The sequence below is a fragment of the Castanea sativa genome, chromosome 9 (genome assembly GCF_040712315.1).
Source record: "Castanea sativa cultivar Marrone di Chiusa Pesio chromosome 9, ASM4071231v1".
Taxonomy (NCBI): domain Eukaryota; kingdom Viridiplantae; phylum Streptophyta; class Magnoliopsida; order Fagales; family Fagaceae; genus Castanea; species Castanea sativa.
In genome coordinates this window covers 32691392-32715140 of record NC_134021.1, presented here as the reverse complement: position 1 = coordinate 32715140, position 23749 = coordinate 32691392, and the positions used below count along the sequence as shown (strand labels likewise).

Here is a 23749-nt window from a genome sequence, read left to right as displayed (position 1 = left end):
TAATGCAGAGAAAATTAAATTCATTTCATTATTTATTTAGTAGGTAAGGCTGGTAAGCTTATTTCATTCAACACTTGGTACTTTTTGAAAAATAATCCAATCCAAGCAACCGACTATATGGTATATAGATTCTAAAAAGTAAAATAATCTCATATTAGATTCCTCTACCATTTTAAATTTTTGAATGCATAGAGGAAAGAATATGTAGCAGCTCAAGGGTAGACATCTTTTGTGGTATGGTCTGGTTCATTGCTATCTTTCACAGTCCATCTATTAACGCGATTGCGAGCTATAATTACCTGCAATTATCCACAAAATATAAATAATAATAAAAAATTGGCTAATGTAATATAGGAAAATAGATCCATTCAAACGACTGAACAAAGCTAAGAGGAAAACTAAAGCCAATACCTGTTCATCCCAATCGGTTTTGTAGGTCATAATAATAAGTACAACAGTTTGAACAAATGTTCCGAACAACATTCCAATCCAAACACCCTACAAGATAATATCAAGATAAGGAGTTGAGAAAGACAAGACGTAAAAATTTGTAGTTGTACAAATGGTGTAACGTCACTCTCACAAAACCCAAAATCCAAATACACCAAATGCTACTCTTTCTAACAAATACACAATTAAAAAAAAGAAAGTTATTTTCCTTCAATTACAGTGCAACACCACTTTCTCTTGCTAAATAACAATCTGCATCTAACATATATAGAGCTATACTAACAAAATTCGGTAACGCGAATTTGTTGTTCATGCGACGGCAGGCATTCAAATTGCTAGGCTTAATATTTTAAGCCACCTAGTCTATATAAGTTGATACCAAAAAAAAAAAAAAAAATAGAAGCCATTAATGCTTGATAAAAAATCAAGGCAATCTTTTTTGACTCCTTAGGCTTGTTTTGAAGTCAAGCCACCGACGAATGGCAGCTCTAAGAATGTTTTCCAGAGCAGCCATTAAGAAATTGAAATTATACAAAATCTAATGAAAGGAGAACTTGAATATATTTCTGTCACAAAATAAATACATGAAAGTTTACAATTATTTTTTACTAACAAAATGAAAAGAAAAAAAAATGAACTAATGAGGGATAAAGTGAGAATTGGGAAGATTGCAGTGAGAGTAATAAAGTGAGAAATAGTCTAAAATGAGAGAGAGAGAGAGAGAGAGAGAGTAACAAATGATACCTACTACAACTACAAGCTGAACCTCTGAGGAGAGCAGAGTTGCTGTGATTGCAATGCCACAATATCTCTCATGGTATAATTTTTTAGGAAAAATGAAATTAAGAATTATTTTGATGAAATGGGTTGAATGAGTTATGAATTTAAATGATTATGGTTTTTATTTTTGAATGAGCTATTTTTTTGAATATTTTGTTTATGTGTTGTTGTTTGTCCTAATCTTGTTATTGTTTGAGCTATTTTTGCTATTATTTGGTCTAATTTTTATTGTTGTTATTTGACTTTCTTTTTTTTTTTCTTTTTTTTTTGCTTAAAGGTTTAAGGACTATGTTTGGAGGCCAAGATTATTTTTATTGAACCTAAATTCCTGAAATTCTAAAGTCAAAATATTTAATATATATTTTTAGAATAAACAAAATAGGTTAGTTTCAAAATAATTATATAAACTTTTTTTTTTTTTTTTGCAAGTCTGGATGTTGATATGAATATATAACTTGAGCTCAATGTAAAGTTGCCCCTGTCACTGACTAAAATTATTTGTAGATTTAATTGAATAATTACATCCAGAAGAAAGAATGCAGTTATAGTATGTTTGGATATCGCTTATTTTGCTGAAACTAAGAACTTATTGCTAAATGTACTGAAAATAAAGATAAAAATTAGTTGAAATAATACAGTGAGACCCATGAATAGTACCAAAAAGTATAATGGAACCCATGAATAATAGCAAAAATAAGCTGAATAGTAAAATAATTTTAATTTTTAATCGGTTCCCAAACGCATGCTTAGATATCTAAATTTCAAATGGAAAAATGTAGACCCATATATAAAATCAAAGATGCATGTTGATTTAAGATCTTGTCAATACGCTAGTTTGTGAGTTTTTTTTTTTTTTTTTTTTAATTTATGTAAAAAAAATTAACAAATACACAAAACAATAAATTTCAAGTATTACAATTAGGGAGGGAGCTAGGAATTCCATAGAGAGGGGGGGGGGGGGGGGGGAGAGTATGAACCATTTTTTTTTAAATAAAAATCCAAACTACCATCTAGTTGGTATTAACAAAATATCAACAAATGAAAATACATAAAAGAGCTGTTTTTTTTAATATATTGCAATGCAAAGTGAAAATATTAGTGTAAATCTACATAGTTATTGTAGCAACTTTGCAAATTTATATATTTTTAGCTTGTCTCTTCCTTCGTCGTTGGAATTCATAAAGAAATGATAAAAAAAACTATATGCAAAGTGTATAGTATCAGTATAAATTTATACAGTTATTATAAAAATTTTGTAGATTTACACATTTTTAACTTGACTGACTTGAGTAGTTTTGAGGCTTGAATGCATAAAATTCATACTTTTTTTTTTTTTTCGAGCAATGCTGGTGCCAAAACTTGTGCCAAAATTCGCCCATGTGGCGAGTTGTAATTAGTAAAAGGGTGATGGTGAGTCCATATAAGAACACCCCTCCAGTAATAGTGATGAGGGTGGCAGGTCTTATGTGGGCCTCTTTGGCGTAAAGTGGAGGTGTGGGTGCATTGATTCAATATCAGGCTTTGTTTTTTGAATTAGAACATTTTGATAAAATGGTTTCTTTTTTTCTTTTTCTTTTTTCCTTTCAAGATTTTAGAGGAATAGAAATTGTACTAGTGGTTAATTTCTTCAAGAAAATCGACTATCAATAATAAGAATTAAAATGATACATACATTATCATCAAACTCCCAAAAAATAAACTAACCTAAATTCCTAACACAACCAAAGGTGTCCTCACATTAATATAGTAGACAAAGTTTAGTCCCCAACTCTTTAGTAGACAAAATATCGTCTTCTAACTCCCATACACAGTTACACACCAAACCTTTTACAATGCCCACCTTAGTAGATAAAAAACACATAACATTACCTTTAGCACCAAAAAAAAAAATAATCAAGAAAACTCAAATAACTAATCAAATCAAACTTGACAACCTCCACACTATTCCATTCATGGACTAGACTCAGAGCATTAACATCCAGTATCTCAAATGCTATATGTTGGTATGTTTTAGCATAAAAGCCCCAAAAGCCCCCATTATCCGGTCTCTCAATTGTAAAAATTTTACATTGTGCTATAGTACCATCATAAATTTTTGATCATACTTTAGCAACATTCTTAAATTATAATATATTTTAATCCCAAAATATTAGCCTCTTTTTCACTCTCTTCACAGTCTCATCCTCTCTCTCTCTCTCTCTCTCTCTCTCCCATGCCTCTGCCAAGCACTCTTTCTCTCCCCATGCCACTCAACCCAGCACTCTAGCCACTATCCCTCTACCCATTTAATTCTCCACTTTATCACTCTCTCTTCAAACCAAAGATTCAAGGGTTTTTGGGTTTGGGTTAAGATTTTGTTTGCAAAATTTGAAACCGAAGCTCTGTCGGTGTTGGGGGTTTTGTGCCCCCTCGGTGATGTGACTATCTCTCACCGTTTGGGTCATCAATCATTTGGGTTAGCTAGGTTAATTTTCTCAGCTTCATCACGGTGGGTTTTGGTTCCAATGTGGTGGTGTCTCTAGCTGTGGTGGCTGAGGTGAGTTCTGATGGGTTTGATTGCTGGTGGGTTTCAGTGGGTTTTGATATGAATTTTTCTTTGATTTTTTGTGGGTTCTATGCATGGTGGTTGTGGATGTGTTGTTGCAGTGGATTTTCTGTGGTGGTGGTGGATTTTTCTTTGATTTTTTATGTTGTTGCCGTGCTGGTTTTGTGGGTTTTGTGGGTGGAGGTGGTGGTGGATTTTATGGGTTTTGTTCCTAGTGGTAGGGGTGGATTTTTTCACGGTAGTGGTGATGGGTGGTTGAAAGAGAGAGATAGTGAGGAAAAGATAAATAGAGTGATGAGAGAGAGAGAGAGAGAGAGAGAGAGAGAGAGAGAGAGAGAGAGAGATTGGATTATATTATTTTATTTGGTAGTATATATAATTTTAATGAGTTGAATAGGAAAATAAATGTTGGGAGTGTTGTAAAATAGAATGGTATAATAGATAAAGTAACTTTAGAGATGATATAATGAGATTTTTTTGAAGAAACCGAATACTAATGCTGTTAACAAATCTCTGACTTTCGTCTTTGAGATGTCGTCACCAGTACCTCCATCCATAACACTGTTGCAATTAGTACACTCCTCTATGAATAAGGTGCTCCACCACATCCTCAAAGCCTAAGAATCTAGTTGAGGTTAAAATAATCAAGTTTCATCCAAACTCAGATACTTATCTCTCTCGTTATCCATGTTCTTTGCAATCCTATTAAATATATATCTTAAATTTTAAGTGTAGTTATCCCCTAAACTTTACATTTTACATTATGAAAAATGCTAACGGATTCCCTTAAAATGGATTGTTAACTTTTGCCCTAAGAGCACTCATTAGCATGACCTTGTTTCTAAACATTAAATTTTGTGTGTTGTTGTTCTTGCCATTTTATTCTCCTTTTTTTTATACAAGTTTTTTTTACAACAATTTAGTACTATATTAGACCTATATGTGGTGATGTTGTTATGGTTAACGAAGGTTCTAAATATATTGAGAATTCCTAGGTTTTGAATTATGTTTTTCATATGCACTAGAATAATGTAAGAGTCGTGTTAATAAGTGCTCTTAAGATAATGGTTGAAATCCATTTTGTAAAAAAAACGTGTATAAAAAAAAAAAAGAATAAAATGACGAGCAACAGCACACAAAATTTAATGTTTAGAAAAATCTATGCATACATTCATGGCAAACGAAAACAAAAAACTCATTAATGATAATAGGAATAAGAATCACATATAAACTCTCACAAAATTAATAAACATAAACTAATTTATCAAAATCTCAAAGCCACTCCATCAAATCCGTTATGATGTTGCCTATATATATATATATATATATATATATATATATATATATATATATATATATATATATAAGGCTTTAACACGTATTCCTTTAGCTGATAAAAAAATATCTTCTTTTGTAGAGAAGGATTTGATAAGGAATAAACTTTTTTCACTGTTTAAAATCTAAAAAGAAATTAATTGAAACCAGAAAACCTCCTCTATAACGGGTTAGATTTAAAACGTGGAAATCAAAGGGGATAAAAATAACTCACTTTGACTTCCATGTCAAAAACAAATCCAAGCACAGCACCAACAGGAATCCCTACTAGGTAATAGGCTGCCAAGTTGACATATGCAACAATGCTCTGCAAGCCAGCTCCAATAGCAACTCCTGTCCATGTAACAAGTGAAGTACTATTAAGATACGATTAGTATGTATAAAAAATCATCCAAATAAACAAAATAATCAAGTTTGAGAGATATCAAAGCAAATGTAAAAAGAGTACCAGAGAGCACAGGTTGAATGCTATTCAACAGTACGGAGACAGCCAAGAAAGGTGACATGTTTGCAAATGCTAAAGCCACCTCTTCATTTTCGGTGAATATGTAAGCCACACGTCCTCTGAAGATAAGGAAAAACAAGAAAAGTACGAATCCGATGGTAAATGAAGTGAGCCCTGTGATCACGATTGAGAACTTCGCTGCCTTTGCACTCCCTCTTCCAAGCTCATTTGATACTCGAACACTAGATTTTTAACCAAATATTTGGACAAGTATATATGGTCGAAACATTCATAAAATTAATAATCAGTAGGAAAAATGCTATAACTATTACAAATTTTATTAATTTACAAACTGATTTATCAATTAATGTGATTGATAGGCTTCAAAAACATTATAAATTAACATCATAATTTCTTCTTTTTTTGCGATCAATATAATATCACCAATATGCCAATAAGTATGATTGGTATGCTTAAACAACATGATATATGAATGCCAGATTTTTTTTGTAAGTTCTAATTAATGATTGGTGACAAAGATTTATATAGTAAACTTTGTAGTATTTCTATTATCACTCATATTTTAATATGTAAAATCTTTTAAAACGATGTTTATATAGTTCAGACATGATAGTGAATGAACATCCTAACCCCACTTTTCTCTTAAAAAGAATATATCTAAAAGATGATGATGATGATGATGATGATGTTGGGCTTCACAGAGGTCATGAGAATGATGACAATTCCTCGCTGCAGACATAAATCCAATAGCTATCATCATTTCCCACCCATTGATGCTAAGGCTGTACAGAATCATGTACTTAATTGAATTAGCTACGGGTAGGCATGGAGCAAAATTAACGGGGGCAAACGGATAATTTAGAAAAAAAAAAAGAATAGGCAAAAAAACTTAATTGCTTCCTATATTTTGGTCTTTTTTTTTTTTTTTTTTCTTTGTCCTCAAGTTTTAACAGCTTTTATTTTGGTTTTATTACTTTTAAACTTGTAATTTTAGTTTATATCGTCATCTCACTTATAGAAAATGTCTACCTGGTTAATGGACCACACTACAATTTTAAAAGTAACATTTTTTTAAGTGAGATAATGTCAAGGACCAAAATGACAATATGTTTAAAAATATAAGTACCAAAATGAAAGCTAAGAAAACTTGAAGACCAAATTAAAAATATGGTCAAAATATAGGAACATAAATGATGTTTTTACCGAAAGAATATGAAGGAAAAAGAGTTGGGAAATAAATAAAAAAATTAAGTACAATAATAATAACAACAACAACAATAAAGAAGACGGAGTAGTCAAAAAAATTCTAAATAAATAAATGGAGGAGAGGAGAGGAGAGGCTGTATGAGAAATACCATATGCTTAAAGCATCAATAGAGACCTCGGCATTTTTCAGGTATCCTGCTATAAGAAGCAAAACTGCGTTGTACCAAACCTCCGCACTGTCATTATAAATACATTTATTTACTAAATAGTTCTGTATATATACACTCCGTTATGTGTGAAAAAGTCATAAATTTCAAGAGTTTATTAAGAGATTGTTTCCACAGTTTTGGAAAGACTACTAAGTTTTAAAGTTCAAAAAAATAAAATATGAAATTGAAAACTTATTTAGTTGAAACAGCTTATTTAGTTGAAATCAAAAATTTTTTATTGAAAGTATAAGAGAAAAAAAAAATGTTAAAAGTTAGCTGAATAATACAATGAGGCTCATGAATAGTACCAAAAAATACAATAAAAACCATAAATAGTATAAAAAAAAAAAAGCTAAAAACTTAAATAAGCTGAAATTTGCATCATATTCCAAACAAACTCGGAGTTCGCTTATTACATTGGAATATAAAATTTTTTCTCTCATTTAATAATCATTTATATTTCAACAAATTAATAAATGATTGCTCATAATTAATAAAGAATCGCAATGAGGAGTCAAAGGCTATACAATGCCTCCTCGGATTGAAGGTAGACAAACCGGAAAGGCCTAACTTCAACCTCAGAGGTTGGTCAAACCAAATTGATTTTAGTCTCTAGCTAGCACCTTATGATACTGATTATGTCGTAAGAGAGACACAAATGAATTTGTGGAAACCACTAAGGAAGAAGGGCCTTGGTGTAAAGGGCCATCAGAGCATGATATTATTGGTCAACTATGCAAAAAGATGCATATATAAGACTATGTTCAAGAATATTGTGGTAAGTGTCAATGATTCTTAAACATGCAAAACTACTATTAGAAGAATTAAAACCTATGATAAGACCCTAGCCATTTGCCCAATACGGACCTCATCTTGTTTCCTCTTTGTAGTTCTGTTTTGTCTTGTGAATAAAATTCTTGTTTATCAAAAAATAAAATAAAACCACTCATCCTTGCAAAGAGACAATTGACTCATTCACAAAAATGGGTAGAGGAAAAACCTTTAGCAATCATAATGGAGAAAAATTTCAAGGATTTCATTATTTCATATGCCCTTACAATGCCTTCACAATCCAAAATTACTTATAAATATACTCAATCCGAAGTATCACACCTATGAACTTGAACAAACAGCTAAGAATATTTCTCTTTTAAGATCACTCCATCACAGATCTGTCGCTTCTATTTTTCAATTGAAAAAAAATATATATATATATATATATATTTTTAATATTTGATGATTATGTCTAGGACTTGTGTTCATGCCTATACACATGCTTCCTAGGTTTTTCAACAACCAAAGAACAAGTGAAGCAGATAAGCTTGAACATAGAAAATAATAACAACAATATTTTTTTTTTTTTGAAAAAAAATGGGTTAAACAAAGAACCTATTTTAAAATGACCATTGTTACGTAATTTTTAGACCATATACTATCTTGTATTTATTTTGGCGTACTCTTAAAATACAATATTATTCTAAATTCCAATTTCAGGTATATCAACCTACTCACTAATTAATAGAAAGTCTTACCATAACATTACACCCGATGATAAAGAAAGCTTCATAACATCCCATAGATCCTGGAAAGCCAATGATGAGAAACCCTTCCATGTTTCCCGGCAACCTCCACACATAATAAACATAAGCTGACCGATATTGGGAATCCAAAATGCCAACACTGTGGACAACATTGCACCAGGAACCCCAAAGTTATATCTCACAGTTAGAAGCCATGAAAGGAGGACGTGTATTAGAATGGCAACAGCTGCGAAGTAAGTAATGAGCATGTTCTTGCTCTGTGATTGCAAGTACATTTGACTTGAATAAGATATCACCAAGGCAAACATTGCCCCAATTATCCAGTGAGCAACCTCTCCTCCAACTTTTGCAACAGCTTCATCTTGGCCTAAAACCTCTAGAATTTGGGTTGCGAAGATAAATATAGGAAGAAGAATTATTGATGCCAAAAACATAAAAATCCATGATCTTTGAAGATATACACCAAGCATGTGGTATTTTCTTGCACCGTATGCTTGCCCACAGAGAGTTTGCAATGCCGTAGCCATGCCTAACTGCACTTCCAAATTCAAAAACATGATTTAAATCTCAAAATACAAGTTCTACTCTGCCAAATGATTTCCACTGAATATAACTTCATATAATCAATTTTATTTTTTTAATTAAAATATTGATTATAATAATAAAAAATAGAACTCATCTTATGGGCTATCAATGTACTAGCAAATCAAAAAAGATGAAGAAAGAAAACACAAAGGACTCATCTTATTCAAGTCAATAGTTAATTGAAATTCAAACTCTTTTGGAAATCAATTAATTATTCAAATATAAGGAAAATCTTCACAAAATAAAATCCTTCCAAGACTTAAAAGGTAATTGGGCTTGGAAAGCTAATTTGGGTTTCCACTCAATTCCATAAATCAATTAAAACGTAATTGAAGAAAGAAGGGATATTGTCTTAATAGAATAAAGATGACTAAGATAATTAATTTGAATTTAAATGATAACATGAAATTCAAGTTAATTCAAACTTAATTAATTGAATCTAACTAATCTCTAAAGCTTGCAAGACAACTAATGATGCATCAAGATCATCTAAGTCTAATTAAGGAAAGACACTTAAGAGCTAATGAAGTCTCAACTTCAATTAATGCTTCTCCTTCATAAAACTCAATGATTCATCTATAATGAAGCCCTTAAACTTAGTTGGTATCCACATGCACATGCATGATTGGATAGACACTTACACCTAGATGCTGATGGTGTAATGCTCTTCGTGTTTACAGGTTGTGTGATTGAATGTGATTCCATGATGATATGCTTGTCTTCCCACACATTTGTTTGATAACATGCTTTTTATACATTCTCTTGGTTGATTCATATAACCAGTAAACTCAGGCTGTAAACATGAATGCACATCCATTTGAGCTTTTTGGATAGCTCTCACCTTATCCAATTAAGTAACGATATATGAAGGCTAGATACGGTTAGGCAAGCTTGGGGTGCTTAACATCTTCCTATCTTGCACCCTAACTCCGGACCTAGTATAGTAGGTAGATCCCTTCAAGGAGTTATGTTTTGGACGTTTTGGTTCCTGGATTTATAACTCTCAAATCCCAACCCAACACATTTAAAGGCGGTTTTGTAACCCTAATTTACAGAAAAGGGAGACAGCCGTAGAGCTTAGAGAAACTAGATTTGAGAGTTCCCTAAGTTTTCCTAACCACTCCCACTGAATATCTTGAGAGGGAAATCCATCCAAACACCTTGTTACCTTGAGTGTATTGGATTGGTGTTGAAACCACATAGACTTCGATTCAAATTTTCAAGAAATTCTTGTAGTTGGTCGAAGGTTCAGATAATGATCATGGGTTCATCATCCATGGAGCATTCACATGGTAGAAGAGTATAAAGGTTTTGAAGTAGTAGAAAATTTCTATTTTAAGTTCATATACTAGGATTGTAGAGTCTAAAAACAAAGTTTTTATACTAGATCTTAAACTTCTCTTTACTATAATGGATTAGTTGTTGGGAACATTTCTCCCTAGTGATTTTTACTTTGAGACAAGTTGTACAATTGGTTTTTAACTAATTTTATTTTTGCACAATAATGGTGGTGTCAATTTCTATATTCAAGGTGTAAATGAACTTTCACATTATATAATTTGGACTTAGTATCCGTTTGGGAAAAATTTATTTAATTAAAATTGAAAACTTTTTGCTGAAAGTACTGTAAATAAAACTAAAAGGTAGCTGAAATAATACAGTAGGACTCATGAATAGTGTCAAAAAGTACAATAAGACTCATAAATAGTAGCAAAAATAAACTAAATAATACAAAAAGCTAATTTTTTTAAGTCAATATCAAACGCAACCTTAGTATTTAGTTTTTTTTTTAATTGTTCAATATTTTATGCAAATAAGGTTTCTGGATTTTTGTTCCAAACAGTGGAGTTATTAGGTTAGTTTTGAATTTATTTGGTGTAAAAATTCTTTGAAGATGAGTGCTAGTCTATAAGAAGGCCTTTGACTTATAAATTACTTCAGTTAAAAATAAAAAATAAAATAAAAACCACCTAGGTAGCTTATTCATTGGGTTGGGGGTGTGATAGGTTACATATACTACCTTTGACTTGAGTAAACTTTAAAGACACGCATACTGTTCATACCAGTTTGGTATATAGTAAAGCTAGTTCATGAGTTTCTGAAAAGAGTAATGCCTAAACGCACCAGGATGCCAACTGCAAATTGCAAAAACACGGTACAAATGAAAGAGTAGGCAGCTAATACTGTAGACCCAATGTGCCCAACAAAGGCTTGAGTGATGACAATGATCCCAAAGGCGGAGGCTCTGGTGAATATAGCAGGAACAGCTACAACCCACATCTTCTTCATCTCGCTCCATACCTTGTCCTTGAGTGGCACTTGATCAACAACACTGATTTCTCCTGCAGCATCAACTTCTCTAAGAAGCTTTTGGTTCATATGTTCCTCCATTTCCACAGTATCAATACCTTCCTACTAGCTATCCAATGAGGATAAAATCATTAATAGATTTTCTTACAATCACTCTAATGCATATCTAGGTGCCAAATTTCAATTTTCATAAAATAATGGGATACATTAAGATACCAAAAATATAAAAGAAATTAAAGAACACAGAAGATTAAACTTAGTGAAGTCATACTTACAATCCCACACCCACCATAATGGCCTAAACAATTAAATATCTTTATTGACTATAATACAATGTCTAGTGATAAAGCATTTGTTCACAAACGCAGCAAGCCAAACGCCGCAAAAGTCTACTCTTTTTTTTTTTTTTTTTTTTTTTTGTAGTGAACCTATTAAAAAGTTAAAGCCATTGTACACATGATATATTAAAAATATGCTCAAGTGAAATTCATCATTTTATTTAGTGTCCGTTTGGGAACAGCTTATTTAGTTGAAATTGAAAACATAAAACTGTTGTAATAGTACAATGAGACTAATGAATAGTATCAAAAAGTACAATGAGACTCATAAATAGTAATAAAAATAAGCTAAATAGTTAACTGACTTTTTCAGCCAATGTCAAACACAACCTTAAACCAATATATTTCAAACAATGCTATTTTCAATTATACAAGCTATTGCAGTAATAAATTGATGATAACTTCGCCGAAACCTCTAGCATTTTGGCATCGGCCAAATTTATTTATTTGTTTATTTACCTTTTGTAGATTACTACAGTTTTGAATTTTTTTATGAAAATAATTATTATCTTTTAATTTTCCTCATCAGAATTATACTTGTATAGTGTTTTAAAATTCTCTCTTTTTTTAAAAAATTAATAGAAATGAATCATCCAAACTCAAGAACAAGATAATAAGCTAGGGAAATTATTGTTTCACGTACACTCGTTGAGACTAATTGTTTCTCCAAAACCAAAAAATAAAATTTGCTATACACTACTTCACATGACCTACCACTTAAAATACTCTAATCACTGTTGAAATATGAAATTTTCAACATAAAAAAAATGGTTACTTACAAATTGCCAAGCAAAATTTATCAAAAAAAAAATTTGGACAAGTTTATGGGGTCAAAAATGTCCTCTTAAAAAATTGATAAGATACTGAAGGGTGGGACGTGTGGTTAAATAACATATCGCTGGCCACATGTACCATCATAATAAAAAAATGGAAGGAAAATAATATGAAAATGGTTAGTAGCACTTGCAACACATCACCTAAAAACAAATAAAAACTATTGTGTTAACTTTAGTTTGATGACTAATTTCATTAAATGATGTAGCTAGGAAAAATGGGAAAGGATCCAAATCTGAGCTGACAGATTTGGATAGCAAGTTCTGAACAGATGGAGTTAATGGTGTAGAAAAAGCGTAGGATTTTAGATTTGGAGGTCAAGAAAGGGAGAAAACTTGAGGATTTGGGGGCTGCTTTCAGTGCCAGCCCTTCCACTAGGCCAATTAGGCAATGGCCAATTAGTTTATAATTATCCTAAACTATGTAGTTGGAATTCTGTTTTTCAGTTTGCTCATGTAGGTCATCTTTCAAGTATCACTTATACATTTGTGTTGCAGCTTGGGGTGTACTGGTGTGGCAGCTAAGGCACCATGTGCTGCATTGTGTTGCAGCTTGGGCTGCACTGGTGTGGCATATAATCTTTCAAATCCCTTCAATTTATTAATAAATGAAAGTGTTTATTATTTTAAAATTTATCTACATAATAGACCTTCTTGTAGTCAAGAAGTTTTCCTCATTCATTGGTCAACATTAATTTGCCCTTGCTGACCTTGGGAATTTTATTAAAGGTGAAAGATCTCTAAAGTTGTATCAAGGTTGTTAGTTGATGCCCATCTCAATTCTTATCAATAAAAAAAATGAGCAGATCTCTTACTCCAATGTAAAGTGGATGACTTTGGAAGAACAAGTGCATTGATTGGATTTTGTTGCTCCTATCCCTGGGGAATTAATACATCTAACTTGTTATTGTAGTTATTTAGTCTCTTAGGTAGGTGTATTTTTATTTGAGCTGAAAATTAGGGCAAATTGGTTGATTTCTGTTGATTGTTTCATTGAATTTCGTAGCTGTTTGTATTCCAATCTAATTTAATTAGATCAATCAAATTAAACCTAAGTGTATGCAAATTCAAACTCCAATGCTTTTCAATTTTTTTTTTATTTTTTATTTACTTTCGTAGAGTATTTATTTTTATTGAAGTGTTATTTGGCACGTGTTTTGTTGTCGGTAAGGCTAAGTTTGAATAAATGGTAGTGCTGGTAAAAGAATTGTACCTTTCTTAAAAGAAAAATTTACAAAGTCAAGAGATTGTAGTTATGATGCTTGACGTAGAAGTGGAAGCTCAAGGAGAGATCGAGTTCAAGTGTGCTTAGCCTTGGGGGAAAGCAGGAAGCAATTAAGATGATATTACCTAGAAGGATCTAGAATCTAGTAAAGATATGTCCTTCTTAGTATACCTCTTTTAAATTGGGAGGTCCGTGCTTTTCTTTAATATAACTTTTATTACTTATCAAAAGAGTCTAGTAATGATATAACCTATCAATCTAATGCATATGGTATATAATATTTTCTTTTAACTAATTACTAACTAACTTATTGCTACTTGTACTTTGGAATAGCCTTTTAATGGGTGAATTAGATACCCATAACCCCACACCCTCCCTGCTATCTGGTTGGTGGGCTGATTATTTGATGTGGGGATGTGATCTCAATCCTGCCCTGGATAAAGTCAGAGGTCAGAGGCATCATTTAGCCATTTAGGTCATCTTGCCCTTCTTTTTTCCCTTATTTCATAATCCCATACCCACACCCCTACCAACCAACCTATACAGGTGTGTGCACTCTTGTTTATTTAAATCAATAAAACTATGTTTAGGATGTGATTTCCTTTTTTTTTTTTTTTTAATTTAATGATGATTCTAAACATGATTTATTTTTTGGTTTTTGGTGCTAGACTCAGGCCACCGTTGAAACCTTAAGCCCATGGTAGATAAATACATATAGCTTGAGTTCTTGTTTTGTTTGTTTTGTCTTGGTGTATTTTTTTTTACATTATTTATTTATTTATAGTATTTTGTACTTGGTTTCTTGTGGTGTCTTGTACTGAGGTTTTGAAATTCTGTGTTTTTGATCTTCTTGAAGGCAAGAGAGAAGCTGAACAACAGCTAGAGAAGCAAGTTGCCAAAAAGCGGAAGAGGGATGAGGGTGTAAAGCAAGCTATTGTGAAGAATTCAAGGGTTATAGCTGCATTCAAAACGCAGCCATAGTGATGGGCTGAAGCTGCGTTTTTAAAACGCGGCTATAAAAACGCGGCTTTAGCCCACAACTATGGCCGCGTTTTAAAAACACGTGGCCATAGGCCTATAGTTACGCATTTTAGGCCATGGTTAAAAACGTGGCCTAAAAAAACGCGGCTATAGACCAAATGGTCCTATAGCCACGTTTTTTGGAGCTATAGCCACGTTTTAAAAACGCGGCTATAGAACCTTTTTTTTGTAGTGCAAAATTAATAGAGTCCTTCACCCTACCCAAATCAATGAAGTCCTTGATTTCCAAAATTATGATTCTAATTCCTTCAAATTCCAACATGGCTAATATTTTTGGGATTTCTTAATCAAGATTGAAGTTAATAATGCCCAAAATAAAATAACCATAAAAATTGATTTGAGTCAATTTTCCAAATCCCAATTTCTAAAAAAACTTGCTCATTAAAAATAAAATAGGATTATTGACATTCCAAAAGTTGAGATTAAAATCAATTATCTCACCCAAGACAATATATATTAAGCCAATACTTAATTAAACACTAAGTATTTAACTTAAAGGTTCATCATTTAAATTTCCTTCTTTAAATAAATAGTAAATGAGAACCGGATCGTACAAATCAAATCATGGGTCCAAATTTCATTCACCCACAAAATAGAATTCAATACAACCAACAGGAAAAAACTACAGTCCACACAGAACAACAAAAAGAGATCCTCTCAAGCAAGATTACTACCAGTATCTATGCTAGGAGCACCTTTATTTGAATCCTTGCCACTTAGAGCAGTAAAGTGAGCTTTTTTTCTTTTTCTATTTTTGTCCAAACAACAATGAAGTGAATTTTAACATTCAAGTGAGAAATATAGAAACATAATGCAACGTTTATTGTAAACTAGAAAAAAAAAAAAGGAGAAAGATATTAGATAATTTTTTTTAATCATTTAAAATATTTAGCTTACCTTAGCCTTGTAAATGATTCTAAAAATGGAAAGAATTTCACTTCGAAACCCTTTGTAGTTGCTTGAGTTGCTTCAACCTGAGAGAGAGAGAGAGAGAGAGAGAGATGACACATGAATACAGGATTGGAAGAAACATTTATTATAAGCCGACAGCCATGCAAATCATCACATTGAACAGTACTATTCATTTATTGAGGAGAGAGAATGTGTGAAATCTTTTTTTTTTGCGTGCATAAAAAGAGTGAAATCTTATTTCTTTTGCTTATTCCAACGACTTCATTTTCCAGTGCTAACCACAAATCTTGATTTAGGGACGGCCATATCCTTTGTTTGTCACTATCATGCTTACTCGTTGACCCTAAGTGACATGTAACTAATTTAGGCAGGTATTTTAATTAAGATATTTAAGTTTAGAGACCCTCTCTCCATTATCACTATTGAATTTTATAAATAAATAAAAAACGTTAATAAGTAATAATTTGACTTAATTTTTTTGATTAAGATAGGTAGAAATGCTAATACGTAACGTTGACTCTACCACTAGAATTTATCTTCCCTCAACTCTTAAGTGCTTTATGTACGAGAGGGTATCAATTGTATTATAAGCCTTTTCATATGATTTGAAGTTCTTGATTTATATATTCTATAAAACTGAATCCTCTAACTAATATTTAACTTTTTATAGAGTTTCCACATTATTATTAAAATAAATATTTCTAACTAAATTTCTTACGTGTAAAACTCAACTTTGAAAATCAAAAATTCAGCTCGGTTTAGTAATATTGTTTTAATAACGTTGTTTAAGTGTTGTGAAAATATGTTTCGATAAAAAAGTGTTATAAAAATACATAAAATATTATTTAAATAAAAAAATTTTTAAAAATAAATAAGAAAAACTAATTTCTGTTTGACTTCTCTTTTCCCTACCCTTCTCCTTCCCAACGCAAAATCATAAGAAAATTTTGTAGAGTACCGTTGTATTTCTACACGTTTGCGAGATAGATGAAGATCAAAAGTAAAACAGGTAGCATAAATCTTTATTCTGCATAGCCATTGATGCTTAATGGTTCATAGATTTGCAGAAAAAACTCTTCGTTGAAAGTAAAAAGTAAAAACAGTGGAGGAATGAAGGAGGAGAAACCAAAGTACAATGGAGAGAGTAAAGTTAAAAAGGAGGAAGATGAAGAAGAAATTAGAACGTAGGGTTGGTAGGATCGGGGAATGGGAATATCATAATTAAGAGCTGGTATCTCATGCGCACGCATGCGCATGAGATATTTTTCCCATGATTAAAAGTTGTGGACGTGGGAGTGTCACGTTTTGGATTTTTAAATTAATGATTAGTTTTTTTTTCTTTTTTTAAAGGAACGGTTAGGGTTTTTTTTTTTTTTTTTTACTCAGTATAAGACTATTACTGCATGCTATTTATGGTTTTAAAAACCGAATAAAAAATCAAACTGTTTTTTTTTCAAAATTTTCAATTTTTAATCGGTTTTTTGATTTTGAGGCATTTAATCGGATCGAATTGCACCGGTTTTCCTAATTGAACTAGTCGGACCGGCCAATCCGGTTTGGTTTTTAAAACAGTGATACTATTCATCGTTTTCCAAATATTCAAATTGGAAAGTTAATTTTTTTAATTAAAATTAACTCTTTTCTTTAACCATGGAAACAAGGGCTTTTGTTATTGTTAATATTATTGTACTATTATATTATTATTTTTATCATTATCTAAATACATCATAAGAGCACCTCCAATGGAGTAGCTAGGCCAAATATTCTCTATAATAGATAATGAAACCAAAAAAATGGTCTCCAATAGATTCTCTAAATTCTAAAATTTTTTTGGCTCATGAACAGTAGCTCATCAAATCTGATGGGTTACTGTTCATTCTTCAAATGTCTTTTATTATTATAATAATCAGGTATTGATTAAAAAAATGTTGAAAGATGTGTAGTTGTTAAAAAAATAAAAAATAAATAAAGAAATAATATTTAAATGATATAGATAATGGGATAGAGAGCCTGTTGGAAAGTGTATTTGAAAAAGTAGGTAGTTAAAAGGTAAAAATCACTGTTTATTCTCTAAACAGTATAAAAATTTGAAAAATCTATTAGAGATGCTCTAATTTGGTGATAATATATGAGTGCATCTATTGTTTTATTTTTGTTTGCCAGACAAAACAGAAATGTTATTGACTACCTTTGACTGGAGACATGTGGAGGAGTTTAAAAATAATAATAAAATAAAGAAAAAAAAAAAACCTAAAAGGTAGAGAGAATAAGTGGATGAGAATAAAATAACGTACAAATATGTTGGTAGGATAGTTAGAGTAAAAAATATAAATGATACTAAAGATAAAATAAATTTCACCACTTAACTTCTAAAAATTAACATCACTCGGCATAATTTTTTAAAAAAAAATTATTGCTATTTACTAATCACAATTATTATCATATCAATTTACAAAATGTTATGTTATAAAATTTTTAGTACCTTTAGCATTTTATAGAACATTCAGTTTAGTATTTATAAAATGATATTTTTGAAACGTTACAATAGTATTGATTGGTACCGAAATATATCATTTTTTAAACCAAACCAAAATGATATCTAGGCCATTAACATAATTGGTATTTTTAGTACATTAGAAGTTTCATTGTAGAAACCCAATTTGCAACAATAAAATAGTATTCTTCTTTTCCCAAAAAAAGAATAGTAGTCTTCTTACAATGGAATTCTATTTTACGAGTTATATGTTTTGTATTAATATGCGTTTACAAAGACAAATCAAACAAATGAGAAAATTATAAATTCTGTAACATTTAAATATTAAGGGATTCAACCATTATTAAACGGGAGATAGAAGGAAAAAAATCTTTGAAAAATATTAGTACTATTTTTTAAAATCTCTTGAGTGTTTTTTTCGTGCTTTGGACGAGCTAGCGACTAGTATCATATATTTCAAAAGCACTTCTATAAATATTGATTATTTGTCTATATTTTTTCCTGTATTTTTTTTCTTCTAAAAACTTGAACTTGGGTTCTTACTCTTCACTCTACAAGAACTTTGTACTTGTAGAGTAATCACGCCAAGAATAAGCGGAAATTTCGCCAATAATTTTAAAAACCTAATGCAACTGGGAAATTTTACTACGAATGGCACATTAGTCTAGTCTGGTCATGTTGAAAAACTAAGAAATAAAAAATAACCAAAAATGATAAAAAGTCAAGAACCAAAACGGTTACTTATACAGGTTTTGTTAGTAAAGAGACAAGTAGTTGAAAGCAACATAATTTTCATCAAGATGGTGTCAACAAAAACCATAGATGGCAACGTTTCTTTCTTTCTTTTTTCTTTTCTTCTTCTTCTTTTTATTATAAATAATCTCTTTCTCATTATGATGGGATTTGGAGTTTTGCACTTGGGTGCTGCAATTATTTTAAAAGAAAAAAAATACATTTTATTTACTCATTATTTTGCTGTGGTGTAATGGGGTTTTCATTATCTTGGCTGGTGGAGTGTTGGTGTCAACATGGAGCTGTTTAGTTTTCACTTTTCTTATGTGTGTCTATAATATATATATATATATATATATATATATATATATATATATTATACTGCTCGGCCCTTATTGCAGCTCAAAATTCTCTTTTAGGACTTTCTTTAGATTTCCTAAATAGTTAGAATATCTCATTACTATCTACAAAGCTTGTAACTAGAACCAGGTTTAGCCTTCAAGCCTTGTACTACTATCCTATTAATTGAAATCTTGTAACTACAATATTTACATATAGGATCATACCGTCATTGGCGCCACCGTCCTTCTCCCTCTATGATTTCAAGCCTTGTACTACTATCCTCCACAGCCTATCCATAGTTATCCTAGTTATAACACTCAATTATCATATTTTTCTCACAACCGTTGCATTTTGTAACACATACCGCAACCAACCCTATTCCTCTCATGCCCTCATGCTCTCTCGGCTTCACGAGCCTTACTGTTCGGATCTGGGATTTCACTTTACGACTACGATGGCACCAACGATGGTAAGAAGGAACACAACAATGAAGTATCACAAGGTCGAGTAGACACAGACAGGATATGAAGGATACAACAATACTACTAGCGGCCAAGGAAAGAATGGCTCTGATACCATAAAGGGAGAAGGATGACAGCGCAGATGGTGGAAGCACAACAGATATAGTAATAATTGAAAGTAAATGTAATTGAAAGTAAGGCAGTAGAACCAACTAAGCAGTTATAATGACATCTGGTTATGATATTAGATCCAGAAGGAGCATCAGATTTTACATCATCTTCTTCTTCATTAACATTTCTGCTAATGTTAGAGGGAGATTTAGCTTTAGTTGAATAAAAAGCAGTGCTAACTTGAGAATTGTTGCTCGCAACTCCCTTTAGCCTTAAATCAGGTTTTTCAAAGTTCCTTCTCAAAAACTCATCAATATCATGATCTCGTTTAACAAAACTTTCAGATCCAGCAAAGGAATGTCTTCCTTCGTTGATCCTCAAAGGTTTATTTTCACCAAAACATATTTTACAGTACCATCAGCATATTGTTGAATATTAGTAAGATCAAGTTCATCAAAAACAGGTTTAACAAGTGGAGATTCTTGTTCCAAAGTCCATTCTTTGGGAAGAGTTATATCTTGCCATTAAATCATTTTAGGGACTTGGATCTTAGCATCAGGGGTAGAACATTGGATTAACATGGTTTTACCAGCAAGATCTCTTCCTCTAGCATGAGGAGTTAACTGAAAATCAAGCAATCGGTAATAGATGCGGTAAATAAGAGTAAAAGGCTTACTGCCTTCATCCATATCATAATCAGATGTCAATATGTTTAATGTCAAAGTTTTAATAATATTAGAATCATCTAAAGCAAGAGCAAGATCCTTTATGATTTCAAGGATCTTGCTTTTGCTTTAGATCTCTAGATGGATACTGATTGCTAAAATGGCCAAATTCTATCTCTAGATCTCTGAATATAGAGTTAGAACTGTTGAACAAACTTTTTCTATCTCTAGATCTTATGCGTGTCTATAATATATATATATATATATATATATATATATATATATATATATATATATATATATATATAATATTTTGTTTTCTTTCCATTTCCTCTTTACTCTATCTTTCTCGGACTGAGCAAAAGTACTTTGGAAATACTTTCTTTTACTTCTGTTTTTTGCAGAAATAAATTCATTATACAAAGCAACCATATCAATTTCAAAATCTTTATTCACAAGATTTATCACTCTTAGTTGACTTTGATAAATAGGGGTTTCAATAGATGGAAAATCAGATCCAGAAGGAGCAGTAGACTTTGCATCATTTTCTTCTTCATTAACATTTCTGCTAATGTTAGAGAGAGATTCAACTTTAGTTGAATAAAAAGTAGTGCTAACTTAGGAATTATTGCTTGCAACTCTCTTTAGCCTTAAATCAGGTTTTTCAAAATTCCTTTTCAAAAACTCATCAATATCATGATCTCGTTTAACAAAACTTTTAGATCCAGCTAAGGAATGTCTTCCTTCGTTGATCCTCAAATGTTTATTTTCACCAAAACATATTTTTACAGTACTATCAGCATATTGTTGAATATTAGTAAGATCAAGTTCATTAAAAAGAGGTTTAACATGTGGAGTTTCTTGTTCCAAATTCCATTCTTTAGGAAGAGTTATATATATATATATGGGATGAGTTCAAGTTATACCTAGTGTAACTTTATTGAAGTTATACTTTTTTTATATCATAGATCTTTAAGAGACCTAACGGTTTAAAAAACATCATTAAATATTAATTCCTTACCAACTCATTTACCAAATTAATACTCCACCCATCCCAGTTTGTTTGTCCTATATTCCATTTTGGGATGTCCCAAAATATTGTCATGTTTCTAGAAATAAAATTAATTAATTTACTAATGTTCCTATTATACCCTTACTTTATTTTCAAAACTATTTGAAAAAAAAATAACAAATATTTAAAAAATCTTTCTAATTGGGCCAACTTTTTAGTTGCCTCATTAAGAATAACTCTTTCAAAAAAAAGTTGATAAATTTATTTAAGGGTGGTTTTGTAAACTTATACATTTTTATAAGGCAAATAAGATAATAAACGATGTTCCTTAAAAAAATTTGGCTTTTCAAACAGGACAAACAAATTGAGATAGAGGGAGTAGCATTTTTTCTCACTCCTTATTTATTACTTTCCATATTTTTATTTTTTAATGATTGAGATTCTATTGTTTTCCACCTCATTAAATGTCATTTTGCCATTTTTTTTTTCAAGATACTTTTAAAACCTTTAAGGTCACCCCACCATAGCCAAAACCTCCAATTTCAGCCTTGTAGTACCCTGATTGAAAGTTTTCTTATTGACACTAATTCTTAACAAAAAAAAAACATTGCAAAGATGTCATCTTCAATAATCTGTGGCTTGATAGGGCTTTTAATTATATCACAGCTTTTGTTTAATAGGGTACTAATGACATTTTCCTAGCAATGAGATACCAATGGTTGTTCACTCACTCACAATTGCATTATGAACCAATTTTTTTATTTAGCCTTTGGCAATAATATCTGCTGTTATTTATTCATGAACTTGATTATTTGTAGTGGTGTAACTTTAAAGAGTTACATCTTTTCAAAACTATTGGATTTAAGTAGATCCAATGGTAAAAAAAAAATACACTTATTAATGCTAATATTCTGATAAGGATCTCATTTATTATCTTTATTTATAACATTTCATACCTATCTCTAATCCCAAAAATAGGTATATTTTTCTCTCTACTCTCTCCTTCTCATCCACTATACATTTCTCTCTCCTCCATTGCTTTTCCACATCCATTTTCAGAAAATTCCACCTTTATAACCACATAGAATCTGATGAATAAAAAAAACTCCAATTAATTAAACATAAGACTGAAGTAAATAACTTAAAAATTGAAACTAACCTCCACAGCCACATATTGAAGGTAGCAAATGCATTATTGCACAAACTGGCAAAAATTAGATTGTGAATGACATATCTGAGTGTGAGAGCCGTACCAACTGTGTGAACCTAATGTCATTGATGATTGCTCACATAGTGAGACTTTTAGTGCATGAGATTGGAAGTAAAATGATTACTCTAATGTATGATGAATTAGTAGTACTCTATTAGATAGATGATTCATATATATATGAATCATATCCCATTATGGGACTACTAGACTAATCAGTGGAGCAGTTGATGCTATGGCCTTAGGAAATTAGGGATATGGGCAAAGAAGTCAAATTTCACTTTGCAACATTTAAGATTCAAACTAGTTGCCATTGGGGGTAGAACCGTAGATCTAGAGTTGTCTTATTGATTTTCACTTAAATAAGTCTTATTGCAATGAAAGCACTGACACAATTCCAATTAGTTGACAAAACTATTTGTCATTTTCTTACATATTAACTTAAAAGCTATGCCTATGACAGAAAATATGACCAATTTTTTTTTTTTTTTTTGGTAGAAAGAAAATGCATTAAAAACTAATGAGTTTTGGGACAAAGTTTATTACATAACACATCATTCAGATTTGAAAGATAACCTAACAGGTTCTGCAATACAGAATCAAAGGTTTGATTGATTCCCAATCTCGCCAACCATAAGCACATTCTTTAATTTCGCAGTAATAATGCCTAACTAGCACCTAGTAAAGTTGGGAAACCAACAACCTGGGATTAAGTTATTTACTTCAACCTTATGTTTAATTAGTTCGAGTTTTTGATTCATCAAATTTTATGTGGCTATGGAGGTGGCACCTTATGAAAATAGACGTGGAAGAGCAATGGAGGAGAGAGAAATGTGTAGTGGATGAGAAGGAGAGAGCAGAGAGAAAGATATACCTATTTTTGGGATTAGAGATAAGTATGAAATGTTATAAATAAGGATAATAAATAAGATCTTTATTAGAATATCAG

The 23749-nt window shown here is 31.3% G+C and overlaps 1 protein-coding gene across 1 annotated transcript; it reads right to left on the bottom strand.

Moving 5' to 3' along the window:
* Positions 1-59: 59 nt before the first annotated feature.
* On the bottom strand, positions 60-15866 carry LOC142610387 (protein DETOXIFICATION 21-like). The gene is made up of 9 exons (XM_075782196.1): positions 15762-15866; positions 11242-11536; positions 8524-9065; positions 6932-7018; positions 6304-6358; positions 5559-5799; positions 5325-5443; positions 412-498; positions 60-299 (listed from the first exon to the last, which is right to left on the bottom strand). The coding sequence occupies exons 2-9, from the start codon at positions 11506-11508 to the stop codon at positions 213-215; spliced, it is 1485 nt and encodes a 494-aa protein (XP_075638311.1). The 5' UTR covers positions 11509-11536; positions 15762-15866; the 3' UTR covers positions 60-212.
* Between the last annotated feature and the right edge of the window lie 7883 nt (positions 15867-23749).